The sequence below is a fragment of the Oryctolagus cuniculus genome, chromosome 19 (genome assembly GCF_051225735.1).
Source record: "Oryctolagus cuniculus isolate XC-2025 breed Fujian yellow rabbit chromosome 19, ASM5122573v1, whole genome shotgun sequence".
Lineage (NCBI taxonomy): Eukaryota > Metazoa > Chordata > Mammalia > Lagomorpha > Leporidae > Oryctolagus > Oryctolagus cuniculus.
The window spans coordinates 67,413,168-67,428,939 of NC_142885.1; the positions used below are offsets into that span (position 1 = coordinate 67,413,168).

Sequence of the window (15,772 nt, forward strand, 5' to 3'; positions counted from 1 at the left end):
TATCTTCCCCTAAACCTAACAAAATGTTGTTTCATGGTCTCTTAATTTATGACTATAGGAGAACACACCTGTGTTCTTTTATTACAGAAAATAATTAACGTGGCTTAAAAAAAAAAAAAAAACTTAAAAGGCGAAACAATGAAATGGCAAGGACACACTGACATCTGCTGGCATGTCCTGCACTTCCAACAGGCACTTGCTCTGGCGACTGCTCCCTGTTTGTCTCCTGCACGCAGGCACACCCATCGCAGTCCAGCGAGAACGAATGGGCCCCCAACTTACATCCAGAGATCACCAAACCCCAGGGCCCTCTCCCCTCCTGATGGGTCCTGATCTTTCTTTCTGGAGAGCAAGCTCACACCCTACAGCTGGAGAATTAACTTTTCCGTAAGTCCTAGAAGGGCCAAACTCTCGTCTATGAACAGGGAGCCAATGAGGGACACAGGGTCACAACCCCTGTCCAGGTCAGAGGAAGACAAAGAAAACCCAACGCTCCCTTCCTCCAAAAGGGACAGGCAAGAGGGGACCTTCTGAGCGGATGAGGCACAGCAGAACTAAAGGTGCGTGTCAAGGCAGGGGCCCCTGAAATGCAAGGATGGGGTAAGGAGCAAAGGGCCGCCACTGTGTGAACGAAACACTCAACAGTAGCCTCCGCGACGCGCACAGCTCCACAGCAGCTCTTGAAAAGACCCCTGAAGTGACACGGAGCCCTCGGGCACAGAGGAGCGGCTGAAGGCACAGAGATCAACTCCACTTGCTCATTCAACCGTCCCTACGGCTGGGGTCTGGCTGCACCTTCTGAGAAGAGGTCACACACCGCACGCACCAGATACACAAGAAAGAAGCCGCTCCAGCAGCCGGACAGGAGGCTGCCACGGCCACACACTGGACACAGAGCGGACCCAGCGTCCCTGACACTGCTCCCTATTCACACGCACTCTGGACTAGGCGACCATCACTCCAGCACCGCATGGCTCCTTGCTCCTCCACTTCCCCTGCTACACACACGTGCACACACATACATGGACATACACAAACATTCACACGTATGCAAGGCAGGCACGCACAAACGTGCACACGCACACACACACATGCATACACACATGACGTCTTTCCCACAAGGTGCTTCCATAGCAGCCTAGTCTCTCCCCATCCCCCGAGCTCCATCTCAGGCAGCTCAGGAAGAACCAAGAGCACTCTTCAGGACACAGCCTCTGCAGCTTCCTGCAGCCCCCACGCCCTCCCTTGCTGGCACTGCCCCAGCCACGCTGATGGCCGCACAGAGCTGTCGCCACCTTTGTGCACCCTGCACTCCTGCCCTCTCTCCCTCAGTACAGCCAGCCCCTTCTCAGGCCTTGGGCCCCATGGACACAGCCCCCTGACCCTCCCCCCTAGCAGGACCCCCCCCTCCACTTTCCTATATCAACATTCCATTGCTTCTCCATCCTAACACACAATAGCTAATTCCATTGTTCTCTTATCAGCTGCCCATCTTCTGTGGGTTCCCCTCCAGAAGGCGTGAGCCTCACCAGGCAAAGCCAGCATCCTGGTCTGCGACACCACCCGATACAACATCCCCAACACCTCACACGGTGCTGCCTCAAGCAAGGATCCAGACTCACGAAGCCAGTGCACGAAAAAGGCGATGGAGGGGCTGGTGCCGCGGCTCACTAGGCTAATCCTCCGCCTTGCAGCGCCAGCACACCGGGTTCTAGTCCCGGTTGGGGCGCCGGATTCTGTCCCGGTTGCCCCTCTTCCAGGCCAGCTCTCTGCTGTGGCCAGGGAGTGCAGTGGAGGATGGCCCAAGTGCTTGGGCCCTGCACCCCATGGGACACCAGGATAAGTACCTGGCTCCTGCCATTGGATCAGCGCGGTGCACCGGCCGCAGCGGCCATTGGAGGGTGAACCAACGGCAAAGGAAGACCTTTCTCTCTGTCTCTCTCTCTCACTGTCCACTCTGCCTGTCAAAAAATTAAAAAAAAAAAAAGCCAATGGAGGACCCAGTCTCAGCACAAGGAGTGGCCCAATAGTTTTTTTTTTTTTTTAAAGAGAAAACAGTAAAGACTGTCCACTGATGCTGCTGGGGCTCAAAACCACACCTTTTCCTCCCAGTTTCTGCTCTGTTTTGTCCTGTTTCAGCATTTCTCATGCTTGAAAAGGCTGCAATTTACTGTGCTCTCCAATCCCTAGCTCTCTTGCGCAGCTCTGTACCACTAACCGATTGCTATCTGAACACATTTTTGATACCTTAAAATCATAAGAAAATGTCAACATTTTATACGGGGAGCAAGGAAATGAATTGGAGTCAACAGTGAGGTTAATATGAAAAACCCACGCTAACAAATACTATATGTCATTGTGGCTAGACTGCATAATGAGCTCTGAGCTTCCTGGCAGGCTGGGGGAAAAGGGAACATGAATAGGTATGTGCTGGATCTACAAGGGCAATCAGTGCCCCAGGACAGGACAAACTCCTTCTGATCCTAGACGAGAGGTAACGAGGTGACAGCCCCTGGTGCAGAACAGGGAGCGGGAATTCTTCACAGCCTGTCTTCCTGCTTGCTTGTTTTCAGTAATGCTGTTTTTTTTTCCTTGAGGTGTCACATTCCTCTAAGTGATTGTTCAACTTCAGGCTACATGTTTGATTCTTTTTCTCTGTGTGTAGACACAAAGTATCTATTTTTTAAATACAACACCAAATGCCTTTCTTACAAGGCTTCCCACATAAGCCGACAGCAGCAGAGGGCAGTTCATCGGAACTGAGTTTCTGGAGGGCATGGATGGGGATTTCAAGTGCACCCAGAAGAAAGAAACCTGTACAATTTCATGTGTGAGACGAATAAAAATAACGGATATAAAATATGTTTTCAAGAACCACAAGCTCACTAACCACCAGGGCTATTTTATTCAAGAGTCTTGGAATGAGAAGCCTGAGTCTGACCATCCCAAAGTCAATCAAGAGACAAGGAAGGGCTGCTGGGGGGGTCCCTGTGAACCTGGTCTGACTGCCCCACTTTCTGCAGATGGAGGCAGCATTATTCATTTTTACAGGTAAATGGAGGCCCAGAGAGGTACAGAAACTTGCCTGAAGTCACACAGCAAGCTAGTGGCAGGATCTTCATGCACCTGCACCTGTGCTCTGAAGGGAGATGGCTCTTCTCAAAGTTTTTCAGACTCCAAAGTAACTCCAGTAGCTCCGGTCTGTCCACCATCACCTTGAAGGGCAAGACTTCTCACTCAAGCTCCCCAGTTGCCAAGAGCCTCTCGCACAAGAGCTATAAGGCCTCCAACAGATGCAATGTAACGTCAGGTCTCCCCCTCAGAAGCCACATCCATCTCCCACCACCTGGGCCATCCCCGCACTCACACTCTCCCTTCTCCTCCTCAGCCTCTGCGGTGGGCCACAGCCCCACTGGACCCCACTCTCCAGGGACGCTGAAGGAAGGAACGTGGGCTCAGCCCCTGAGCCACGGCCTGGGCGTCTCTTAAGATACACGCTCCAGAACACAAGCAGTGGCCTCCAAATCAAGAAGGCGGGGGCTGGACCCAAGGGAGCGGGCACCAGTTCCTCTCCTGGGATCCCGCCGGAGCAGCGGGTGCTGACTCAGCACTTGCAACAGCACCCCCCCCCCCCCGCCGTCACTTTTCATAACACTGCCAATACATCAGCGCCCCTCTCTGTCAATCCATCAGAGCCAAGCATACGCCTGCTGTCAGCAGTCCCCTGCAGGCAGGGCTCACAGAGGGACCTAAGTCTGTCGCCATGGCCTCTGCACGGGCAGCCCCACTGGCTCTTTCCCATTTCACCCCCCATTTATCACTTCCACGGTCGTCGAGAGGCAAACATTGGAACCATGTTCTGTGTCCAATCTGCTGCCTAGAGAGGTTGTCAAACGCTGCCGATAGCAAGGGTGTTACTGTTGTTGAATAATGATAACTGCCACGACTACCACAGTGAGCGCCACTGCTCCTACACACCTCTGCACCAGGCACGTCACAAAAATCCCCTCCGAGGCTGACTGATGACCAGGTGACCCTGCAATGTAAGAGCCACCACCATCTCCAGTGACATTCCGTCTCTCGGTTATGGTCTGGCGGCCCCCGCAGTAACAGACGTCCCAGGAAAGCAGAGTTGCTCGCTGAGCACCGAGCCCTCCGCGTGCTGCGTGCTGAGCAGACACACCCACCCAGCTGAACAGCAGGCAGCACGCACTCACCGCAGGCCAGTGGTCCCGACGGCGCTGGGCAGCAGAGCCGGCCCTCCACGTGACTCGGGGTCATTTCGTCCTATCACCCCCCTCACCCCACAAGCTAGTCTAACCTTATTTGCCGTCACATTTTCTCAAAGTCGTGGGTCCCCTCGTTTTGAAGTTCCATCATTGATAGACTCCTTAATTAAGTTTTAATATTTATACTTGTGCCTTGAGGCGGTATTTTAAATAATGGAGGGAGCATTGGGGAGAGCCTCATGGCTGCCTGAGGATACAGCACAGCCACGGTGAAGGTCGGTGGCACAACAGCATGGCAGACGTGACTCTGACAGGTGACCCGGTGACCTGGGGAAAGTCCCAGAAGCCAGTGTTCATCCGCGGCCGCGTTCCTGTGTGACTCCCACGCTGAGTGGCAAAGGCACGGCGAGCAGCCCCATGTCCTTCCGAGCCAGGATTTCAACCATCTCCTTACACGCCACTGAGGGATCGCTGTGGTCTTGAAGTCCTTTCTGTGTCAAATACAATCTCCCTCTAGGAACGTGTTCATTACTCCACACGTTAGCTTATAGGATGCAAACAAAATGGTCTATCTCTGAGAAAGGTCAAATGTCAGACGTATATACATGATAGACCCGATTTCCAGGAGTCCAGAAAAAAAAATGTGACCCGTGAGGACCTGAATAAAACCAAATGCTTTGATGTGGCTTTGGCTGAAAGGGTCAAACCTATTTATGTAAAAAGAAAAGTCATCAGGGACAGGAGCATCTTCAAAACCTGTGCTTGGATCTCAGAGCAGGAGGTTAAAAAAAAAAAAAAAACACACAAAGAAACCCGCATCCATGGGGCGGGACGCGTCACTACCAGCAGGGGACGCCTGCTCAGACCCAGGTTTCACCTTGGCTTCCGAGGGGGAAGCTCCGGCCACGGCGTGATGTCGACTGTGTTACAGAAAGAGCCGGACTCCCTCCGGCATCGTGGCGGCCCCACACCTGTGGATTAGCAGGTCGCAGGCCCCGCCCCTGCCATCTCCCCAGAACCTGGGAGCTGCCCTTCTCTCTGATCCCAGACACCGTGTGAGTGAGCTGCTGGACAGGGCCTGTCGCCACGGCCATCGTATGGACACTTAGATACCTGTGAAGAATGTGGGCCTGTTGTGTGCTCGTCGAGACAAAACCGTTATGACAGTGATGGCAACCTTGATCAAAACGCTCAGGCATACGCATGGGGTGTTTTTGCGGGCATTCCATGACCACAGTTCACAGCACATGCAGATAAGTAAGGCCACAAAGAGTCTCATGAAACATGGCGACTGGCGTGAGCAAAGCAGAGCATACAGGACAGACAGGGCCATTCGAAATCTTATGTAAACCCCATGTTCTCCACACATTGCGTGTGTTAGAGAATGACTTTACAATTAGTGAACAAGGTTGACTAAGGCAATGCTACCATCCTAGGAGGCCCATCTGGGAAAAAAAAAAAAAGGCTTTCCTGTGAACGAGAAGAAATGTGCACCTGCTCTAAGAACTGAACTTCGGGGCAAGTCGTGTCAGGAAGGACAGGAAGCCAGACTTCACCAACTGACGTCCACCCGCCAGTGGGCAGCTTGGCCCTGATGCTCCTGAGAACCGGAGAGCAGGTAGCAGAGGTCTGGCAGCTTCAGCTTGGAGGGCTTGAGGCTTCTGTCAAGTAACCTGTCACTCCCTTTCCGCTTCCACATGCAAGTCTTCATCTCTTAAAAAAAAAAGCGTGTGCAGAGAGAAAGCTCCTACCTCTCCTATACTGCTGGTGTCACAGGCTGATGGATAAGGAGCCTTCTACTTAGGAAAGAAAACTAACACAATGCAAGCGCTCACCCTATGCTGGACCCTGCTCCAACTGCTTATTGCTGTACTCAGTTCTCACGGAAAGCCCAAGGACAAAAACCCTCATTTCACAGGGGAACAAACAGAGGCACAAAGATGATTAAGCAAGTGGCCCAAGGATACACGGCCAGCAGCTGACACAGCCCAGAGCCCCTGCTCTTCTCTGCCACAAAGCCTCAGCCTCTGGATCGCAAGGCACCACCTGTTCCGAGGACTCGTGTCCTTCTCGTCCTAAGCCTACGCACCCCTAAGCTTACTTAGGGGAAACCCATGGTATTCACAGGGATCTAGGCGCTCAGAGGAAAAGCAAGGGGGCAGGGAGGCAGCCCCCTGTGCCGCCACTATTTTTACCTGCCCAGGCCCCAAGTGCTTTGCCTCCGAAGAAAAAAAAAGATCTTGTCCAAAAATAAATCTGCTGGTAGCGGTGCCCTCTGTGGTCACTGAAAAATTCAAAGGCTCCAACTCTCTCATGTTCCTTTTTTCCCTTCCTCTTGCAACAAAGATAAATGGTAAGTGGAGGATGAACGAACTGGGACAGGGACAGGGGACCAGGACAGGGGCGCGGGGCTTGTGCTGTGTCCTAAACTTGTGGGGACACAGCCAGGCCTCTCTGTGTGCTGGACTTCAAGACACAAACATGAATATAAAGGAAAACCCAAGTTATGATGTATTGTGTTCAGCTCAAGCAAAGCTATTCCACCATACGGCCCCCACTCTTTCCAAGTTCCACTGAGAGACCCACCATCAGGTGCCAATTTCCCAGATGCCTCCTGAGATCCCCAAGCTATGAGCAGCCCTGTTTGAGATGGTCTTGGATGAGCAGGTGCACCCAGCTCTGGGCCCCCAGGAGCTGAGCACCCCCCCACCCCGTTCTCTGACAGCAGAAAATGGAGTTGGCAGCCCAGGAGCAGGGCAGGATCCAGTTCTCGCCCTCCCTGTCCACGCAGAAAGCTTCTGGGCTCTGTGTGACACCTGGTCCCTCAAGCCGGTGCCTCGGAGGAGCCAAGTCCACCCACGGGTAGCGCAGGGAGGTGAGGACCTGCCCTGGTAGTGCCATCCTTGCCAGGATCCCCGGACAACCAGGAGCCTGGAGCAGATAAGGGCTCCCACACATCCCGGAAAACTGAGACCCCTGCCCTGCGTCTGCTCCCCCAGGTGACGCTGCTCAGAGACACCCAAGGAACCAGGGGCCGGCAGGAGTCGCAGCTCTTGAGTTTCCAGACTGATCCCTACCCTGGGGGGTCGCGTGCAGGATCTCTGGGCACCAATACACACAGCTGTTCTCCCTCCACCAAGCCTGGGGGGTCGCGTGCAGGATCTCTGGGCACCAATACACACAGCTGTTCTCCCTCCACCAAGCCTCCTCTTCCTGCCTCCCACAGTGGGGAGGGGGGGATGGCGGGCGGACGGACAGCACGCATCCAGACGCCCTCCCAGCCTCTAGCTGCCTCCTCCCTCAGACCTCCAAAAGGCCTCTGAGGAGGCAGAGACTAGGGGGTGGGGGTGGGGGGGACAGGCCGGGGGCGAGCCGAGTACGAGCTTCCCGTGGGCCGGGGACACTGACCCAAGTGCGCAGGCAGCCTCCTGCAGCTTATGCGCCTGGGACTGGCTCCCGGGAGGACAGCGGCCAGGCAACCCCTGCGCTCGCTCTGGGGCAAGGAAGGACGTGCGCAAGGAAGCCAAGCACAGGAGGCGGGGGCCCAAGGTCTCGGCTGGAGGGGGCTGCGCCCCAAGACAGGTCCACGGGCACAGGAAAAGTTCGTGTCCAGAGCCCAGACTTGGCGCTGAAAGAAGGCCAGCTCTGAGGAATCCAGTCCTCCCCAAGGAGGGAGCCTCAGGGCCAGTACCGGGGGTGGGGGTGGGGGGTGGGGCGCGGACAGGATCACTCCGCCTGGACTTACCTAGAACTTGAGCGAGCCCCGCGGTCGGTCGTGGCTTCTCCTCAGCCCCCGACCCCCAGCGCTCTCTGGACCCCCCAGGCCACGCTCACCATTAACTGGAGGAGGCGAAACAGGACGCTGGCTTCTTGCACGCCGTCAGCAACTTCGTGGGCAGGTCGGCCCCACCCTGGTGCCCCCGCCTGGGCACCGCGAGGGTCCGGACAGCGTGGGGGCCTTGATGCCCACTGGGAACGCGGCCCCAGCGCAGGTTTTTCCAGCCCCGGGTGCGCGGTCAGTTCTCGATCGCTCCGCCTGTGCTGGAGGCTCCGAGTTCTCTGGCTCTGGACGCCGGGGCGGGGCGCGCGGCTGTGCCCTCCAGACGCGGGTGCGCGATTCCCTCCTTCCCTCCACCGCCCCGGAGGAGGCGCACGCGTGGGTCCGGTGGCCGCTGCTGCCTCTGCCGCTCCCGGGGCTGGCGGAGCGTCCTCACCCCAAGGCGGGTGCAGCCCGGGCCGGGGCGAAGGGGGAGGGATTCCCTGCCGCGAGTTCGGGTTTCCCCACCCTGCGCGGACCCCGGGCTCTGTCCGCGGCTGCTGGCTCGGCGAGAACCACTTCAGGGCAGCGCAGACAGCACCACCGGCTCCAGCTGGAGGAGGCGGCTCGGCTCACAGGGGGACGGGAAAGGAGGTGACCTTCAAACCCCGCGTCCGGGGAGACCTGGAGGGGGCTGGGGCGGTGGGGAGGAGCGGCTGCACCGAGGAAGCCCCACGGGAGAGCTCGTGGGTGGGCGGGAGACCGCGCGGGGGAGATCTTCCAACAAAAATACAGATTAGAAAATAAACAAAGGAGAGCGCGCAAGGAAACGTGTGCCTGTGTGTGCGCGTGTGCGCGCACGGGCGTGTGTGTGCGCCTGTGTGTGTGTGTGTGTGTGTATGTGTGCGCGCGACAGGCAGAGAGCAGCCCCGGCTGCCGAGCCAAAAATAATCCGGGGCTCGCGGGAGCGCCCCCTCCCCCTCCCTGGCCAGCACCACCGCGGTCACGCGTGCAGCCCTGGATCCCTGCTGGGCGGCGGCGGACACGCAGCCCCGGCGTCAGGTAGCTCCGCTGAGGGCAAACAGGGTCAAAGTTGGATGCCAGGTCCAGAAGTGCTCTCTCTGCAGAGAGTAAGTCCCCATGGTCCCCACAGGGCTCAGTCCCTGTGCACCTGCACCTGCTGGCATCCCGACCCCCTGCAGGCACGCTCAGTGCACAGGCAGCTCCTTGCCCCACAGACTTCTGCTCTGGGCAAGTTTTCTGACTCATTTTCAAATCCCAAACGTTGGCAGAGTTCAAGTCCTACAAGAGATCAAAAGTTAGCCAGACCCAGCCCAGGGTTGGGCGGGGCAGGGGATGGGAGCAATGAGGGGCTCCCCTGCACAGCGTTCCTGCAGGGCGCCAGGTCCGGCCCCAAGTGCCACCCCTGTATGGGGCCTGACCATCGTTCTCTTTGCCATGTCCTCAGAGCCAGGAGCCGTGGCTCCCTAAGACACAGGGTCGCTTCAGGCACTGATTATGCCTTTACACTGCTGCATGGATCTGACGCTGGTGGTTTCTCCATTCCACCGCCCAGAAATGGGAGGATGGATGAGGCCCTGGGACCATCTCTCCTCTCCTCAGCCCCACCCTAGGTGCCCTAACCCAGCCTCTTTTTTGCCCCACCCCCCTTCTTCTGAGCAAACATTCCAAGTGATTCTGCTGTACAATGAAAACAAAGTAAGGTCTAGTGAGTGCAGACCAGCTCCAGGTCATGTCATTAGCAAGGAGTCAGGCACCACCCCTGAAGGTTTCCAACTCCCACGTGTACCACCCTGCCTCCCGCGGCACAGGTTAGATTCCAATCGGGGTGGCGGCATCTGGGGCTCATGCTCACTTTCCCATCCTGCAGGCAGTTTCTGTACTTCTCTTCCAAGCTGAGCTGTAAGATTTCCAAAGTAGGGACCACGTCATGGGTGTCCCTTCATGCCAAGAAAATGCAGGTACTTCCAAAAGTTCAAGGAAAGCTCAGTGACACATTTATTGTGGTGTGAAATACATTTTGAGATCCACCCATGGTTTCTGCATAACACCCACTTTACATGAAGTTTTGAAGATCACTGGTATTCGTGGATTTCAACTATCTCTTGCACAAAAATAAACTTCTCTCTTAATTCCATTTTCCACAGGCTTTTTTGAGGTTGTCTCCACTTTCCCAGTGCCTCAGATAACAGCAGATTCGACAGGAGTTTCTTTTCAGTCCTATCACGCTAAGATTTCTTTCCTTGTCAGAATAAAACCAAGGAAGGAAGCCCCTGCCTAGAACTAGAACTTCGCCCAGAACTAGAACTTCGCCCAGCCACGCGATCTTTGCTCATCATTTGAGAAAGTAAGTTTGCAAAATCGAGACAGACATCTCTATCACTGGCTCCAGTGATTTTGCAATTTGGGTTGTTTTTTCCCATTGGCTTCCACAGGACTCTCTTTGGTAATAATAGATGCGTATGTAAACAACTTTTTATTTCTGTATACTAGTCTCTTCTCCTCCAGTGACAGCACAATGGAGCCATAAATCTGGGTTAGTAACATCATCATCATTCCCCCCCAGAAACTGTTTACAATGGGAAAGCCACCGAATTTAAATGTAATTGTCTAGCGGTGCAGGGAGATGAGATGGGTTGTAAAAGAGGTAGTCTCAATTTAAAAGCAAATTATCAATAATGAGAGAAGAAATAAATGGCAGTTAATGGGAAGTTCAGCTGAAATATAATGTTTTGTGCAAATTCACCAACAGGAATTGCTTTCTTCTATACTCCCTCATTTTTATTCCAGAAGGGAAGAAATGAATTCCATCATTCAAAGCAGAAACGCTGGCTGTTGTTTCGTTAAAATGGGGAATCACTGAGCCCTTTTATTGTTTTTAATATATATTTTACCATTGGAAATGAAATAAAACCTGTTCAACTATCTGAAAATCAAGGTCAGCTTGAATCTGTTCTGATTTACTTATGTGCAAGTAGAAACGGGCGTAGACAGATCAGCAGTGAGTGCCAGCCATGACTCACTGGCATCTGTGTTGCTACGTGGCTTAAGGAAGCTTAAAATGAGTAAGGGAGACATCCATTACAGTTTAAAACAAAATCAGAGCAAAGATCAGTATGGCACACTGCTGTGCTGCTCGCTGGGCAGGCACTCATTCCTCCCAGGGACCCTTCCCGTTGCAGGTAGAGTGTTTCCGTCATTTCTGCATGTGCAGCCATTGCATTGTCATGAGAGGTGCTGAAATAGACAGCTCCCAGGACATCCCAGGGACAAGTCACATGGAGGAGGTTAAAAAGAACAATGGAGACTTTGGCTCCGCCTACTGGACATGAAAAGTACTTTGCCATTTGTGATAGAAGCAGATGCCTTGCGAGACGCTGGTACACCAGAGGGACTTGGGAGCCTCACCCTTGCGGACAGGTTATCTACCTTAGAAATTCCATGACCTCTGTTTCAAACTGGGAATCTTCCTATGGTTCTCGACTGTTTCTCCAGATGAGATGAAGCATCTGCTGTTCCTCCAAGCTGAAATACACCTACAGACTCTCTCTTCCTGGATAGCTTCTACTTCTCTGTTAGAACTCCATTTAGACATCATTTTCTCCCTGACAATTCCTACCACCCACTCACACACACACACACACACACACACACACCCCTCTTTGGAGCTTCTCTACTGTATACTGCATGTTATCACATCACTACTGCCAGCCTATTGTAAATGTTGTTGTCTTCCATTAACCCGCACCTGTAGTCCAGTAAATAGCCAGCCACATAAAAAGTTCCATCAACACGCAGTGACTGCTTCTTCCTGCCCAGCAGAACACTGCTGTCTAAATGGGCTCACCACTTCGGGCTGGGCTGTGACATCATTTAGTCTCTCCTTTTCTCAGTCATCCAACAAGAACCTACCTTGAGGTTAGCCCCCCACAAAGTCCACTTACTAGATAAATGAGACAGATCTCAGATCAGAAATCATGTAGTCTCACAGGACAAGCACGAACATCAATAAGCGGTGGCAACAGTTATGAACAATTTGGCTAAAACCAAATGGGCGCACACAGCCAGACGTGTGGAGAGGTGGACGGTCACACAAAGCTGGCTGAGGCAGACACTGCCAAGCAGAGAAGATAAACAGGAATTAGGCAATGAGGTGTGCACATGACTGGAGAACACAGCTTGTGAGAGAGCCTGAAGCAAGCAACATAGTTCCTGCAAGGAACAGCCAATCTGTTCAATATAAATCAACACATGAACTTCAAAGGCCTGGCAGGTGGCATGGGGCATAAGACAATAGATGAGAAAGCTCAACACACAGGCTGAGGAAGCTGTCCTAAGGCACTGAATGGAATCGTAAGGCATATCTGCTTTTCCACAGGCAGTAAGGGTCTCTGACTGCATCGAACCCGGGCTCCTCCAGATCCATCACCACCACTGCCTCCGTGGCCAACATCCCACATCACGTGTTTCAGAGACCACCTTGTCCCATTGATCTTTTTTTTTTTTTTTTTTGGACAGGCAGAGTGGACAGTGAGAGAGAGAGACAGAGAGAAACTGAGAGAGAGACAGTGAGAGAGAGAGAGACAGAGAGAAAGGTCTTTGTTCCGTTGGTTCACCCCCCAAAATTGAGCCACGGCACCGGCCATGGAAAATTTCTTAAATATAAGAGAACAATGGGGCCGGTGCCGTGGCTCAATAGGCTAATCCTCCACCTGCAGCGCCGGCACCCCGGGTTCTAGTCTCCGTTGGGGGCACTGGGTTCTGTCCTGGTTGCTCCTCTTCTAGTCCAGCTCTCTGCTGTGGCCCGGGAAGACAGTGGAGGATGGCCCAAGTGCTTGGGCCCCTGCACCCGCATAGGAGACCAGGAGGAAGCACCTGGCTCCTGGCTTCGGATCAGCACAGTGCGCCGGCCGTAGCAGCCATTTTGGGGGTGAACCAACGGAACGAAGACCTTTCTCTCTCTCTCTCTCTCACTGTCCACTCTGCCTGTCAAAAAAAAAAAAAAAAAAAGGAAGGAAGGAAGGAATTTTCCAGGTGATCAGAATTTAGTCTTGTGAATTCCAGGGTGGGAGACTGCTCCCAAACACACTAGAATTTTTGGGATGATCAGCGATCTCTGAGACAGGAGAAGGATGGGAAAAGAAAGCATCCTCAGAGCCAGGCATCCTTCCTTCCACCCCTGCAAGGCCCCTCTTGAGCCACAGAACAGAGGGCGCTGTGCTCAGCTCGGTTCACCGACAACTCTGGATTCAGTGAACTCTTTTGCACGATGCTAGCATTACATCAGACCTCTCCTGCCCCAGAGTTCTCACCCTCAGGCTTACCTGAAAGCTTTATCACCATCTGGGTCAACTAACAAGCTCATTAAAACAGGCTGAGGCCCCCAGGGGATGGACTACGCCTTGAGTTCTCCACTCCCCATTCAGTCTCCGGGCACATGGCAGATATTCGATATTTAGTTATTGATTGGCTGAACTAACTCACCATCTATCATGGAGTTCAGGGATTTGATATTAACCAAGCCATTTAATAATGAGCTCTCCAGTGTACGAATGAGTTCCTCCTCTCTGAAATGACACATGCGTTCACGCTCTGTTCTAAAATGCGTCTGAAACACTGACCATGAGAACTTCCCCTCCTCACTCTGGACTCGACCCTTCTCCCATCCTGCCTGTGCAACACTAAATAAAAACGATAAAGAAAAGAGCAATGGTAATAAAAGAGCAACATGGAGGACACCAAGGCCAGTAAGAAAAACAAGCAGCAGCACACGGCATTCACTACGCAAGCTCCTAAGTGGTTGGTCTCTAGACAACTCCAGCTCTAAGTCCAATCAGGATGTGCTTTCCTGTTGAAGGGCAGCCACGTTTAAGAGGCAGAGGAGGGGCTGGCGCTGTGGCGAAGCGGGTAAAGCCGCCACCTGCAGTGCCAGCATCCCACATGGGCACCAGATCGAAACTCGGCTACTCCACTTCCGATCCAGCTCTCTGCTATGGCCTGGGAAAGCAGTAGAAGATGGCCCAAGTCCTTGGGCCTCTGCACCCTCTTGGGAGACTGGGAAGAAGCTCCCGGCTCCTGGCTTTGGATCGGCACAGCTCAGGCCATTGCAGCCAACTGGGGAGTGAACCATCGGATGGAAGACCTCCCTCCCTCTCTCTCCCTCCCTTCCTCTCTCTCCCTCCCTTCCTCTCTCTCTCTTTCTCTCTCTCTCTACCTCTCCTCTCTCTGTGTAACTCTGACTTTCAAAAAAAAAATAATAAATCTTTTTTTAAAAAAAGAGGCAGAGGAAACTCCGTGACGTGACCATGGCCATCTGGCAGACACAAGCTGAGTCACGCTGAGTTGATGAGGCGTGACTCAGGATACATCATGCCTCACTGTTCACCCCTCCTCCATGTAGGCAGGCTGAGAACCAGGTCATCAATTTATCCTCCCAAGAGCAGGGATTCCTTGTCTGTGCAAGTGGAGTAAGACAGATAGAAGGGGGAGCACGGGGTTCTGAGAGACAGCTTATATAAAAAGCATTCCAGAAACAAATAAATTGAGCTTGACTAGAATCAAGCAAACATTCTTAAATGCTTGCCCTTTAAGTAGACAGTAAGCTCTGTCTTTGATGCAGGGAAGGCTACTTGACGTGCCATTTAGTATACTTTAAACCAACATGCTATCATCATCCAGCATCGAGAGATAAGCAGATGAAATTCTTGAGTAAGACAGCCTGCCTTAGTGGCAATGTGAGCTAAGGAGGAGATGTTGAACACCACCCGCCCTTCACGCTCCTGTATGTAAAATGGGGTAGGGGGTGACGACCGTGAGGACAAGGGTGACGATAATGTACCTGGGACAACAAGGGTCCCTATGAACACAGTGAACACTGCAGTGCCTCCCACCTCCATGCACGGTTCGTTCTCCTTGTAGGTGAGTGGTGGGGGACCCACTACAGACTCCAAGTCATCTGCTCTGGGAAAATGTCACCCATCTGTTTTGGAGATGATGTCCTTGACCTAAGTGCTCCAGCCAAAGCCACACTGCTGGCCAACAACGAACACACCGACGCACTCCCATCCCTGTTCATCCAGAGCTGACCACAGAGTGCTTTTCCTGCTCTGGAAGTAAGAGCAATCGGAACCTGAACGTTTGTCAGCTGTCCTCATTCACTACGGAACAGCAAACCGGGAGCGAGAAGTCCGCTTTCCTCTCCTGCTAGGTAAGGAATAAGACGCCATCACATGCCCCCGTGGACTTGCTCGGAAGAGGAAAACAAGAACGCTACTGAGGGCTGACTGTGTGCAGCCTGAGGAACACACAACTCCAGAGAAGATCTGCACTGCTACTCTCGTCTTACAGATAAGGAATCTGAGGCTCGGAGAAACAAAGAAAATTTTCAAAGCTTACAGGCTTAGTTAGCTTGAGAATTCCTTTTTAAATGCTTAGTAGTTGGGGCTGATGCTGTGGCGCAGTAGCCTAAGCCTCCACCTGCTGTGCTGGTATCCCATAGGGGCGCCGGTTCAAGTCCCACCTGCTCCTCTTCTGACCCAGCTCTCTGCTGTGGCCTGGAAAAGCAGCAGAAGATGGCCCAGGTCCTTGGGCCCCCAGTGCTCCCACGTGGGAGATACGGAAGAAGCTCCTGGCTTCAGATAAGCCCAGCTCCCCAAATGTTGCAGCCATTTTGGGAGTGAACCAACGGATGGAAGACCTTTTTCTCTGTCCCTCTCTCTGTCTGTAACTCTACCTCTCAAATAAAATATTTTTAAAAATTTAAAAA

At 53.2% G+C, this 15,772-nt stretch overlaps 1 protein-coding gene and 1 long non-coding RNA gene across 4 annotated transcripts in view; one reads left to right on the top strand and one right to left on the bottom strand.

Annotated features, from left to right (window-relative positions):
• Positions 1–8,196, bottom strand: part of RBFOX1 (RNA binding fox-1 homolog 1) — a 1,595,659-nt gene extending 1,587,463 nt beyond the window's left edge. The window contains exon 1 of one of the 2 annotated variants that reach the window (XM_070063963.2): positions 8,064–8,196. In XM_070063963.2, the coding sequence (XP_069920064.1) occupies positions 8,064–8,066 (3 nt within the window). In that variant the 5' untranslated portion in view covers positions 8,067–8,196. Of the gene's footprint in view, positions 1–7,974 lie in introns of both variants that reach the window. The other variant, XM_089321246.1, reaches the window with a different exon arrangement.
• A 305-nt stretch (positions 8,197–8,501) lies between these two features.
• On the top strand, positions 8,502–10,933 carry LOC138846925 (uncharacterized). 2 transcript variants are annotated; one of them, XR_011384443.2, is made up of 3 exons: positions 8,502–8,640; positions 10,258–10,354; positions 10,798–10,933. It is a non-coding gene; the product is annotated as an uncharacterized LOC138846925 (long non-coding RNA). The 2 variants fall into 2 exon arrangements; XR_016225949.1 differs by having other exon boundaries at positions 8,518–8,640; positions 10,155–10,354.
• The last annotated feature ends 4,839 nt before the right edge of the window (positions 10,934–15,772 follow it).